Source organism: Nanorana parkeri, unplaced genomic scaffold, assembly GCF_000935625.1.
Source record: "Nanorana parkeri isolate BGI_ZX_2015 unplaced genomic scaffold, ASM93562v1 scaffold54, whole genome shotgun sequence".
Classification (NCBI taxonomy): domain Eukaryota; kingdom Metazoa; phylum Chordata; class Amphibia; order Anura; family Dicroglossidae; genus Nanorana; species Nanorana parkeri.
In genome coordinates this window covers 2,123,474-2,135,225 of record NW_017306322.1, presented here as the reverse complement: position 1 = coordinate 2,135,225, position 11,752 = coordinate 2,123,474, and the positions used below count along the sequence as shown (strand labels likewise).

General features: G+C 36.6%; 1 protein-coding gene across 1 annotated transcript in view; it reads left to right on the top strand.

Moving 5' to 3' along the window:
• KDR (kinase insert domain receptor) overlaps positions 1 to 11,542 on the top strand; it is a 31,270-nt gene extending 19,728 nt beyond the window's left edge. The window contains exons 16-31 of the mRNA XM_018575700.1: positions 797 to 903; positions 1,322 to 1,457; positions 2,265 to 2,369; positions 2,453 to 2,566; positions 3,226 to 3,314; positions 4,311 to 4,464; positions 4,755 to 4,849; positions 5,834 to 5,956; positions 6,062 to 6,173; positions 7,683 to 7,782; positions 7,870 to 7,975; positions 8,121 to 8,266; positions 8,883 to 8,903; positions 8,985 to 9,060; positions 9,151 to 9,236; positions 11,169 to 11,542. Coding sequence (XP_018431202.1) covers positions 797 to 903; positions 1,322 to 1,457; positions 2,265 to 2,369; positions 2,453 to 2,566; positions 3,226 to 3,314; positions 4,311 to 4,464; positions 4,755 to 4,849; positions 5,834 to 5,956; positions 6,062 to 6,173; positions 7,683 to 7,782; positions 7,870 to 7,975; positions 8,121 to 8,266; positions 8,883 to 8,903; positions 8,985 to 9,060; positions 9,151 to 9,236; positions 11,169 to 11,382 — 1,784 coding nt within the window. The 3' untranslated portion in view covers positions 11,383 to 11,542. The remainder of the gene's footprint in view (positions 1 to 796; positions 904 to 1,321; positions 1,458 to 2,264; positions 2,370 to 2,452; positions 2,567 to 3,225; positions 3,315 to 4,310; positions 4,465 to 4,754; positions 4,850 to 5,833; positions 5,957 to 6,061; positions 6,174 to 7,682; positions 7,783 to 7,869; positions 7,976 to 8,120; positions 8,267 to 8,882; positions 8,904 to 8,984; positions 9,061 to 9,150; positions 9,237 to 11,168) is intronic.
• The last annotated feature ends 210 nt before the right edge of the window (positions 11,543 to 11,752 follow it).

Sequence of the window (11,752 nt, the reverse complement as noted above, 5' to 3'; positions counted from 1 at the left end):
GGCAAAAAGTGTTGGCTAGCTTTAGACACACAGACTTCTAATTATTATATTGAGAGTAATTAGATACTCAAAATCTATTTTCAACTCATAGAGTTAAGCCCAACCAATCAATTATTCCTATCTGACCAGCAAATAATATTTAAAGTCTGTCACATTGCTGATCTACTCTAGCTTGATTCCCTTTCTTTCTTTCCTCTGCCCTCCATTGTGTGCCTAGCTTTGGGGATACAACAAGTGTCAAATCTTTGTACAAGGGGGCAATGTTTGTACATAAAGTATCTCTCAAGCCAAAACTTTTTTAAATTACATTTTGGTAGAGAAGAGTTTAAAGTTTAAACAACATTAGGAGATCTCCTTTCACATACTATCCTGTTGACAGGACAGGTAGCAAAAGGAAAGTGGGAGAAATCCTCTCTTAGAGAGTTGTCACTGGGACAACAGGTAGAGCTAAATCAATAACACTTCACCGCTCTATCCAAAACTAAAAATGTCTTGGCTTTAGATATTTGGTCTTTCTTTAGTTGTTATACCAGCAGATGGGAGGCCTGCTAGATAGGATGGAACTGAAGTGTAGTACTGGAACTAAGACATTTAAAGTCAGACTATACGTAAGCCCTATGTAATGCTAAACTCATCAAACAAGAGAAATGTTCTGTTGAACCAACATAGCAGTATGCCTCATTTTCCTCAGTAATCCTCCTTGCTCAGAGTTAATGGACTGTGTTTGATGACTTTACAGCTACCCTAAAACAGAGAGCTGACATAAACTGTCAAATTTCCAATTGTTTCCCCCTAGACTCTGAAGAGAAGACAAATCTGGAGCTCATTATTCTGGTTGGCACTGGTGTGATTGCCTTGTTCTTTTGGATGCTTCTTGTAATCATCCTCCGGACCGTAAAGAGGGTAATGAATCAAGATTATCTACTGTCCATTAGTATTTGCCTGGCATGACAAATGAAAACTGACTGCAAGCTTTTTGTTTCAAGTCCTTCCTATTGTACTTATGTCAACAGACACATTTTTTCATTCAATGCCATCACACTGTTCCATGATTCACTAAGGATGTATTAATTTATTTTTAATTGCAATTGCCCATGAAGAAAACATTCCTGGGCATTATTTTCTTGTTATAAAGGACAAAATGAATTATGATCCGTGTGAACATGATTTGGGAAATGTGTGGGACTGTGGAACTGAACTATGGTGTCGCTGCTGATTTCTGCTTTTTCAGACTTATACAGTAGTGGCACAAAGAGGCATTATTTTGTCATTTTTTTTACACTGTTATGGAAAGTTGACCAGATGTGTTATATGTTTCCAGCCCAATGAAGGGGAACTCAAGGCGGGCTATTTATCTATAATTATGGACCCCAGTGAAGTACCGCTTGATGAGCAGTGTGAAAGGCTACTCTATGACTCACCAAAGTGGGAGTTTTCAAGAGATCGCCTTAAATTAGGTATGTGTCTATCAGTGGTAGGAAAATATTATGATTATTAAAATTATTATTACTACTACTACTAATACTACTATCTAGTCACAGCATGTCAATTTTGTAGAAAATAGTGACTCATTCATATAAATCTTGAGAAACTTAAACTCTGATGTCCACCATAAATCAAAACTCATGGAAAAAATGAACATAATAACACAGGGAAATTTACAAATGTGACTGCATTTGATTGATAAGATAGAGTTTAATGTAATATGATCCAAAGTGCCATGGTTTTCAGTAACATTTAGCAGATTTTCATTCACATGACTTGCCCTGACTTGCCCTGAAAAATGAAGTGTATTTATTGGAAAAGTACATGCTAACTTTGAAAAGTATATGTTCACATTGGAAAGTAAATAATAGTAAATAAGTTGGATATGTTTTATCTTAAATACCTAACTATGTGCAAGGGAAATTAATAGGGTTTTTCCCAGCACATAATTGGCGGATTAAAACAATCAGAGCTTCATCTTATTTACTAAGCTTAGTAAACATTCACTTTGCACAGTTGACATTTTCTTATTGCTTTAGTAAATAAACCCTACTGTTAATTTCACATTCATGATCGGAGTTCTACAAACAGCGATACTGCAATGCTATCCATTTCAGAGCTATGAGTCTATCCCCCATACAAACAATTCAGCATTTAAATCTAGTTTTACTCAAGATTTAAATATTTGTTTGATTTACTACTTTCTAAAACATTTACTTTGTAAGGCTGAAATCTTTCCTTTTAATGAATTCTCATTTGTAATATCTTGCATCACACAGGGAAACCTCTTGGCCGCGGAGCATTCGGGCAAGTCATGGAAGCCGATGCCTTTGGAATCGATAAAACTGGCACTTGCAGAACTGTTGCAGTGAAAATGCTGAAAGGTAAATCTGAAGGCCACCATTGATGTTAACAAATTGGTTTATATTTTGTATTCTTGTGACAATATGTTTGTTGTTTTTAACAGAGGGGGCCACTGATAGTGAATACAGAGCATTGATGTCAGAGTTAAAAATCCTCAGTCACATTGGTCACCACCTGAATGTTGTGAACTTGCTTGGAGCCTGCACCAAACCAGGAGGTAAGGACTCTTCATTCTGTCTACTAGATCCTAGTTTTTTTAAACCCTTCTCAGTACTGAATGGGCCACTGCCAACCTACTTGTCTTTAAGAAGTCTGCTGTAGAGAACTATTTGTTTCAAGTGTAATTGTTGCTGAACCCTTTTGGATACAATTGGGAAATGTTAGAACCTTTGTCAGTGTTTTTTTGTTTTTTGCCTTTGGGGTCACATAGTAGGGAAACATTTTTTTCAGTTACTGATATCACTGGGACAATGAATTGGGGGAAATTCTGCCAAATGGAGAGACAGAAGTAAATCCTGGCAGAGGTTTAAAGTCTTTCCCCCCATCCAAATCAAAGAATAAATATTTTGGCTGGAGCTCCATTTTAATGTCAATATTTTTGAAATGTTAATTTGATGATTGGACATGTCCTATGCTAGGTTGGATCACAGCAGGAAACACCACTAAAGTCAGCCACATCTGTTCTGTTCTTTTGGGAGTCTTATCTTTTATAGTCTGGAGCAGCACATATGTGGCACAGAAATATGGCACTTTAACACTGGTGGTTGGGATGGGATTGTCAGTCTAAATAAAGATTTTTACAATTTTACACAAGTGAATGATGGGCAGACTGGAGGTATACACATACAAAATGAGTTTCCTTTTTTTTTCTTACAGGTCCACTGATGGTAATTGTTGAATACTGCCATTTTGGAAACCTCTCTGCATATTTAAGAAATAAAAGGAATGACTTTGTTCTGTACAAGGTATTTATAAATGCATGAAACACACAATATGTTCTTTTAATCATTAAATGTGTTTACATTCCTAAGTGTTTTAAACTTATTGTACTGAATTGCTGTAGATGGAGTGCTATTTGGCATCCTTCCTGTCTCTGCCATCTGATCTCACAGACAAGAGACAGAATGTTGTTACACATTATAAAAAAAACTTAAATTGCACATGCAGTCTTAGCACTGGGCTGCAGTATCAGTTTTCACATAATGATGTATCTACACATCAGCAACAAGAGCATTTGTTCCTTCAACACTAAAACATTTAACCAAATCAAGCCATGTGTTTTAATATGTTTACATATATGTATATATGAGTATTTTTTATTATTATTTCTTAATAATAATTTTTAAAAGAAATATGATCATATTAGTGTTAAATATTAACAATGTTAACACCTATTACTCTGTTTTTTGAGATTGTACTGTTATAGGAATTATTTGATTGACTAGAATGCTATAAATTACCTCCAACTCAAACTCCTTCTATCAGTCATTAAGTTGCTCTGAGCAGAATGCTTAAGAGGATGGGCTGAACAGCGAGCAAATGTACAGTAAATCTGCATAAAATTTGAAGCATAACAAGAAGTTCTGTGCAGTTGTTTGTTGTTTTTGGTGTATTGTACCGGCCCTGTTTGGTGTGCACCTGTGAACTTGCTTGGCCAGTGATTTTACATAGACATTAGACTAAGGGAAACCTCTTGATAATTGACTTGTCACTACGTTTTTGGATTGTAGAAGAAACCCAGAGTATGTACAGTGGTAACATTCAAACTCCATGCTAGCTGCTTACCACTTAGCTGCCACCGTGTCCCCATATTCTGCTTATCTAAATAGTAATAGAATATGCTCTGAACAACATGCTAAGCTCTTAGTGAAAGTTTATAATATAGAAATGTAGCTGACTATTCAGTAACAGTAAGTTACTCTCTCTACTGACTGAAAAACTTATATTTTCCTCTTTTGCAGACCAAGTCTGTGCGGTACAGACAGGCCAAACAGCACTATGTAGAAACACCCAGGGATCTGAAGAAGAGACTGGATAGTATTGCCAGCAGCCAGAGCTCAGCTAGTTCTGGTTTTGCAGAGGAGAAATCTCTGAGTGATGTGGAGGAAGAAGAAGGTAGGACATTTCTTTTTTGATTACATTTATATTGGTTGACATTTAAAGTCTTTCGTATTTAATTTTTTAACCTTCACATTAATGTAAATATTCTGTAACCCATCACATCACAAGCTGTATAAAAAATACACACATTAATTCCTTCAAGGGAAGAGGAGGCAGGGTTCTCAACCTTTAAGATAATTGAAAGTTTGCACAACACTATTGACATTTTCCCCCCCTTTTTTCAAAATAAGAGACCTATAGGATCGGCTTGCAATTTCTAATTTGAATTTTTTTTCTATTTTAAGTTGAAGAGGTTTGTAAAAACCAGCTAAGCATGGAGGACCTCATCTCATACAGCTTCCAGGTGGCCCGTGGCATGGAGTATATGGCCTCACGTAAAGTATGTTCTTCTTTTTCTGACAGCTTAAAGCAAACAAGTGATTAGAAATTTGTCTTACAGTGTTAATCTGAATCTTATAGAACTAGATGCAAATATAATATTGCATCGGTTAGGATGTTCAAGTCGTTTTGCTAAAAAGAGTTGGCTTTGATTTTTCCAGAAGTCCACTAGGAAAGAAATTTTAGCTTTAGGGGAAACAGAACGCAGTCAAATTATATGTAAATATAGGCATACAGTATTGCAGGTTGTTGCTGTCTTTACTGGTACGTTCCATATAAGGTAGGGCCAACGTAAAATTCTCACAGGTACAGCATCATGAACAGTGTTGAGATTTCCAGGAAGTATGTCTAGGTCTGTCCTTAAAGTGCTACACTGAAGATGCCTTATTACCTTCTCCTAAACTTAAAGGAAAGAAAACATATTTAAATCTAGAACATTTTGTTTAGTTTTAGATAGAGAAGATGATAGTTAAAACCTTTATCATTTTTGTGTCCAATTGGGGAAATGTTTTAACTTTTGACACAGCAGGAAATGAGAGGAAATATCTCATAGGTGAGAGGAAATGCCATCTGGGACCATTGTCACCGGAAAAGGTGTCCCAATTTCCCACATTTTGAATATACCTTCATTCTTTATTCTGGTGGCAATGGTCAATGGAGAGTCTCTACTGCAGGAACACAGCCAGCAATAAAAACCTGGCAAGGGTTTTAATCCTTTCCTATTGTATATAAAATATTTTTTGCTTTACATATACTTTAATAGGTATAGATGAATGTCTTCCTTAAACTGATATAAAATATGCTGTGGCCACATAGGTATCTGCTAAATCTGCATTATTTTTTAATACATTCTTTACTTGAATCTTTGTTCATACATGCCAAAACAATATAACTTGATTTTTTAAATTTAATTTCAACTGTATGAAAATTTAAAAGAAAGCTGTAGACACAAGTAGTTTAATACCATGTATTGTGGTTTTTACAGTGCATTCACCGGGACTTGGCAGCTCGTAATATACTCCTGGCTGACAATAATGTGGTCAAAATCTGTGACTTTGGCTTGGCACGTGATGTCTATAAAGATCCAGATTATGTACGGAAGGGGGATGTAAGTAATTAGAGTTCTAGGATCTGATATATCATATTTATATAATATACTTTCCTGTTGTAATCTTGTTTTTCTGTGTTTTAACTGTTCCACTTCCTTCTAAAGGCTCGACTTCCTCTCAAATGGATGGCGCCAGAAACCATTTTTGACAGAGTCTACACAACACAAAGCGATGTGTGGTCATTTGGGGTCTTGCTCTGGGAAATCTTCTCATTAGGTGAGTCACACATATTTATTTCCGCATTCATGGAGAAAAATAAATGCACAGGAAATCCTTATGTTAATCTGGCCATGATACAGAATATCATGATATCATCATAGAAGTTGCTAGATATAGTCTAACAAACATAATTTTATTTTGTAGTCCTTTACAGATATTTGTTTTTGTATTGGCTAATTTAAATAAGTTATAAATGATACAATTATATGGGAAGTTACTCCATGGTGGCTAAGTCCTTCTGCTGTAGGTCAGTCTTCTCGAACTCCACTCTTTACGAGCTATTACCTTTGCATGTTTTCCAGAATGCAGTGTATAACTATTGTTCTAACAACAGATGGATAAAACAGCAATCTTTACTATAGGCTCATTGAAGATATATATATGATTTATTTTAACTTTGTCCATTGTTTCTGATAATTTTTTAACATAATAATAGTTTACTAAAAATTTGAATTTACTTATATAAAAATTGCTTAGGTATGGAATCATTACCCTTTTTGCATGAAATGGGCATTTAACTGTTGAAAGTCTAATTTTTTGTGTGAATTGGTAATTTATCCTAGAAAGGGGGTAGGTTTATCACCACATTCAATGGCTCCTGTTCCTACTGTTCTCAGTAGACATCTAATTAAATCTCACACTTACAGGGCACAGCAGATCCAACAGGTGAAGTTAAAAGAGAACTAAAGCCAAACTTTTTGGGGGGATTTATTCCTCTTATGGGTCACAGGAGTACATATACTAATATACTCCTATGACGCAAACTTAGCAAATAGCGGGCTACTAACCACTGTCCCTCCAATGAGTGCTGGAGAACAGAGAGAGGGGAGGGGGGAATCCCTGTGAGGAGCGGTGACTGGCAGATTTCTCTCTGCAGGGAGAAGCCATGAGCTGTGCGATTAAATCGTTCAGTTCTCGTGCTATAGAGCTAGCATAAGACAGCTGCAGTGTCACACGCTGACCCAAACTATTGGGTAGAGTATATATTACTCTCCCAATAGTTCTCCTTTAAGCATGGTGTGAAAGAATGTGACAGATATGAAATGTAAAAAACAGACTAAGGTTTGCCATACACGTGTCGATTTCTCTTCTTCCGCCCAGGCTGAAGAAGAGAAAATGATATGAATTCCCCATTCCCCACATTCAGAACAGAGTGAATGCAGTCACTGTTCAGCTGACAATTTTTCACCTGGCTCCTTTGATTTTTCAGTCAACTTTCGTCAAATCGAGTGGTGCCAACAGGGCCACCCATGGCTCGAATTTTAGATGTTTCAGCATGAATCAGACAAAATTTGAGCCTTAAAGGGCTATGTTAAGGCTACATTAATTTAAGGTACACTAACTAACCCATATATACAGTAAACGAAAACACACCTACACTGTTTTGCATAACAGCTCACAGATGTAAATATTTTGTGTGTTGTGGTGTGATGTGTTGCCCAGAATAGTGCAGCCTTGTTATGGTCTCAAAGCAAGTTTGACGAATGGTTAACATCTTTGTTTTAGGTGGATCTCCATATCCTGGTGTCCAGATTGATGAAGATTTCTGTAGAAGATTAAAAGAGGGGACACGGATGAGAGCTCCGGATTATGCAACTGTGGAAATGTAAGTCATCTACACAGCAGAAGGAACATCTACTAGACCTAACAGTGAAAAAGTGTTTCACCTACTGACCTAATTTTGTCATACCAGATATCAGACAATGCTGGACTGCTGGCATGGAGATCCCTTACAGAGACCCACATTTACTGAACTAGTGGAGCATCTGGGAAATGTGCTGCAAGCAAATGTGCAGTTGGTAAATATTTTCTCTCTTGTTTTCAACATTTTTGAGCATAATCAAAAAAATAATTAATAGCCCTAACAAAAGTAATTTAACCGTGTTTAGAACATAGGACTGGACCATGTACCATTCATAAGATGTGTTTCTATTTTTCTCTGAGGATGGAAAAGACTATGTTCCACTTACAGTGACTTTGAACATTGAAGAAGACTCTGGGCTTTCAATGCCGACCTCACCTGTTTCCTGTATGGAAGAAGAGGAAATGTGTGATTCAAAATTCCACTATGACAACGCAGCCGGAATAAGGTACTGACCTAAATTTAACCTGTATATCCTACAAACATGACATGTACTGCAGAGCATTATTTTTTTTATCAGTTTAAGATCTTGATTGCTGACTCTTGCTTGGAAGGGGTAACATATAAAACCTGAGACCTGGCTTTTATGAGAAACTCACAAGTCACAGAAAGATTATGGAAAAGCCCAACTCCAGCCAAAACATTGTATTTACTTTTGGAACGGTTAAAGCCTCTATCAGGTTTTTATTATCTGTGTTCCATTTAGAGAGATTTCCTCCAATGAGACAAGAACACATTTTTAGTAGAGAGGAGAAGGGTTTGAAATTCCACCAATGTTTTAAATGCTGTCTTTGCCTTTCTGTTCTGGTGACAAAAGTTTTTTTTCTTTTTTATTTCTAGTAAGGGTGTCACAGTGATAGTAAGTGATGGGAAATCTCCCCAGTGGGATCACAGACAAAAAAAAAACCCTGAAATAAAAACTAAAAAATAGCTGTAGTTGAGCTTTAAACAACACTTGTACTATGTTGGCTGCTTTTGCTGAACTCTTTTTTTGGAAACGTTGGTCCCTTCCTGTCATGATGATCTAATGGCTTTAATACTTTGGGAGTCAGTATGAAGATCAGGTTTTTGTGTTCAGATAGTTTGTTTGCTTTAAATTCTAAGAAATCTTTTAATTAAATATATCTAATATTGTTCATTGACTACAGGTTAATCCAAAACACGAGGAGAAATAGCCGGCCTGTCAGCGTGAAGACATTTGAGGATATCCCTGTGGAGTCCTCAGTGAGAGTAGCCCCTGATGTAAGCATCATTTCATTGGCTGCCGGCTGATTATTATATTACAATATTTTTGAACTGTCCACCGTGTATTAAACCTGTGTTCATTTTTAGGACAACCAAACAGATAGTGGGATGATACTTGCATCAGAAGAGTTGAGAAAACTGGAGAACACACAACAAGAAACCCAGTTATTTAGGTAAAAGAAATCTAATTTTAATATGAATCTGATTGGTGGATACTAGGCAACAGGAAAAAAAATCTTACTTAACACCAATGAATGAAAATGATCAATAACTACATCATAATTACATCACCTAGAATGCAATGTGAATACACTGCAAATATACTGTGATTGTCCATAACTGTGCATTGTAAATTGCTACAACAATGGAACAAGCCCCATAACAGTCAATCTTTTTTTTTTATTTACCCAGTACAGGTTTAACAGGTGAAAAAAATAACATTTTCTTTTAAAGATACTTAAAGTTGCTGTGCTTTTTCCTCTCTATATATATATATATATAGTTTTAGTGGGTGTAAGGCTTTATAATTCTAGCCATAATGGTGTCCATTCACTCTCAGGAATTGGAGCCAGTTTAACATCCCTGATAAATGTAGGGATTACTATGTCTGTCCACCTATTTTTTGGTAGTTGTTATAGTGTTAAACCGCCTCTCTTATTCTTATATCTCTCAGGTACTCTATTTGCCATACCTGATATTCCCATATTGACTCCTGCTGTCCCTGTTGGCTGTTTTGTTAGAGAATATAACAGGAGGTGCTGAAACAAGCAAAGGTGTACAAGAATACCCAAATATCCCAAGTGGACAGAGTCAGGAATTATTACAGGAAGATTTCACTGCAGTATCTAGGCTTTTTAATACTCCAGGGCCTCACTTAGCCCACCAGGATCCAGCGATGGCTAAAATATCACTTTTGATTGACTGAACCTTTAACTTTCTAGACAATAGACATAGATCAAAATCAGCTTAAAAAATTGTTTTGTGATTATTACTGTTTTTTCATAGATAAGGGAGAAATTGGGCTGCAGTAGCGTAAAGTCAGTTCTCTGTCTACTCCCTATTCTCAGTGAGAGATAAGGCTGTGTATGGCTAACATAAGTCTGGAGGTCATGAATACCTGACCCAGATGGTGTCTGTTAACAATTTGTGACCCATATTTTATTGAAATCTATACTTTTGGTCAAATTCTATATTTTTATGGCCCACAAGTATTGTTGTAAATATGACAAGCAGGAACTAAAATAATAAAGTGGAAATTTATTTTGGTAGGTTTTGGACTACTATTAGCAGGGGTGGGCAACTCGGGCCCTTCAGCAGTATTTTAACTACAAATCCCAACATGCCTCTGCCTCTGGGAGTCATGCCTGTAACTGTCTGTCTTGCAATGCCTCCTGGGACTTGTAGTTCCACAACAGCTGGACTGTTCGAGTTGCTCACCCCTGGTCTATAGTGATCTATAGTGATGTGCAGTCAAGTCCGATGCCTCTCTCATTTGTTGATTAAAAGAGAATATATTGTCCCAATGAGCAGTTCTGCACATAAACCTAGTAATGTACCACGTACGGCATCACTAGTGTAAATGATGAAAAAGAAAGAAAAAAGTTTTTGGCAGAAGTCGACAAGACCAATAAACTCCAGAAAAAAATATTTTAATATAAAAATATTTTATTATAGTCCGTACAAAAAATTGATTTACTGTTTTTTTAAAATAATGATTTTTTTGTACAGACTATAATAAAATATGTTTATATTAAAATATTTTTTTTCTTTTTCATCATTTATACTTACAAGGTTTGGCACCTAACCACTCAGGATCTGCGCACCACAACAAATCTGTTAAGCATCATTAGTGGTTCATGTCATCTACAGGCACTAAGAATGGCCAGTGTATGGCTGACTTAACTGTGATAAGTTTACCTGAACAAGCTGTATTTACTTCTGTAGTAATGCTGTCACAGATAGCCCCACACGGTTTGCTATGTTCTTACCACTCTGTAAAACAAAGTGGTTTTGCACAGTTATGTGATCCAGTAATTTTGGTCATAGCACAGTGTTTATAAAACCTGAACTGCAGTTACAATTATTGTATTTGTAACTCATTTTAGCATTCTGATGCCAAGTAAAAGCAAAGAATCAGTCACATCCGGATCCTCCAACCAAACCAGTGATTACCAGTCTGGATACCACTCAGATGACACAGAACCTGCCCATGACACTAATGAAAAAACACAGCTTCTAAAAAGGGAAAGTCCACCTGATATCTGCTACATGGAAAAAAACCCACACCAAGCTGTTATTCAACTGAGCACTGAGGTATAGACGATTAGAACTGTTAACGTCACACACAATGCACTAATAGAGACTGAAAATATGGAGATCTACTCTGCAAGAGCACCATTGAAGGACAGTATTTCAGTAATACACAGAACTAAGACCCCTGGATGTTTCAGCACCGACTTATGAATGGCTCAGCCTCAAAAGTATTATTTTATACTGTTACAGAAGCAGGCTATGAATCATTGGTGTCATATCTGTGCACGAATGGCTCGAATGGCTCAGCCTCAAAAGTATTATTTTATACTGTTACAGAAGCAGGCTATGAATCATTGGTGTCATATCTGTGCACGGAGGGTCTAGATTTCCTGAAGACTAGGAAGGCTGGCAGTATGTGTGTACCCCTTCTATCAAT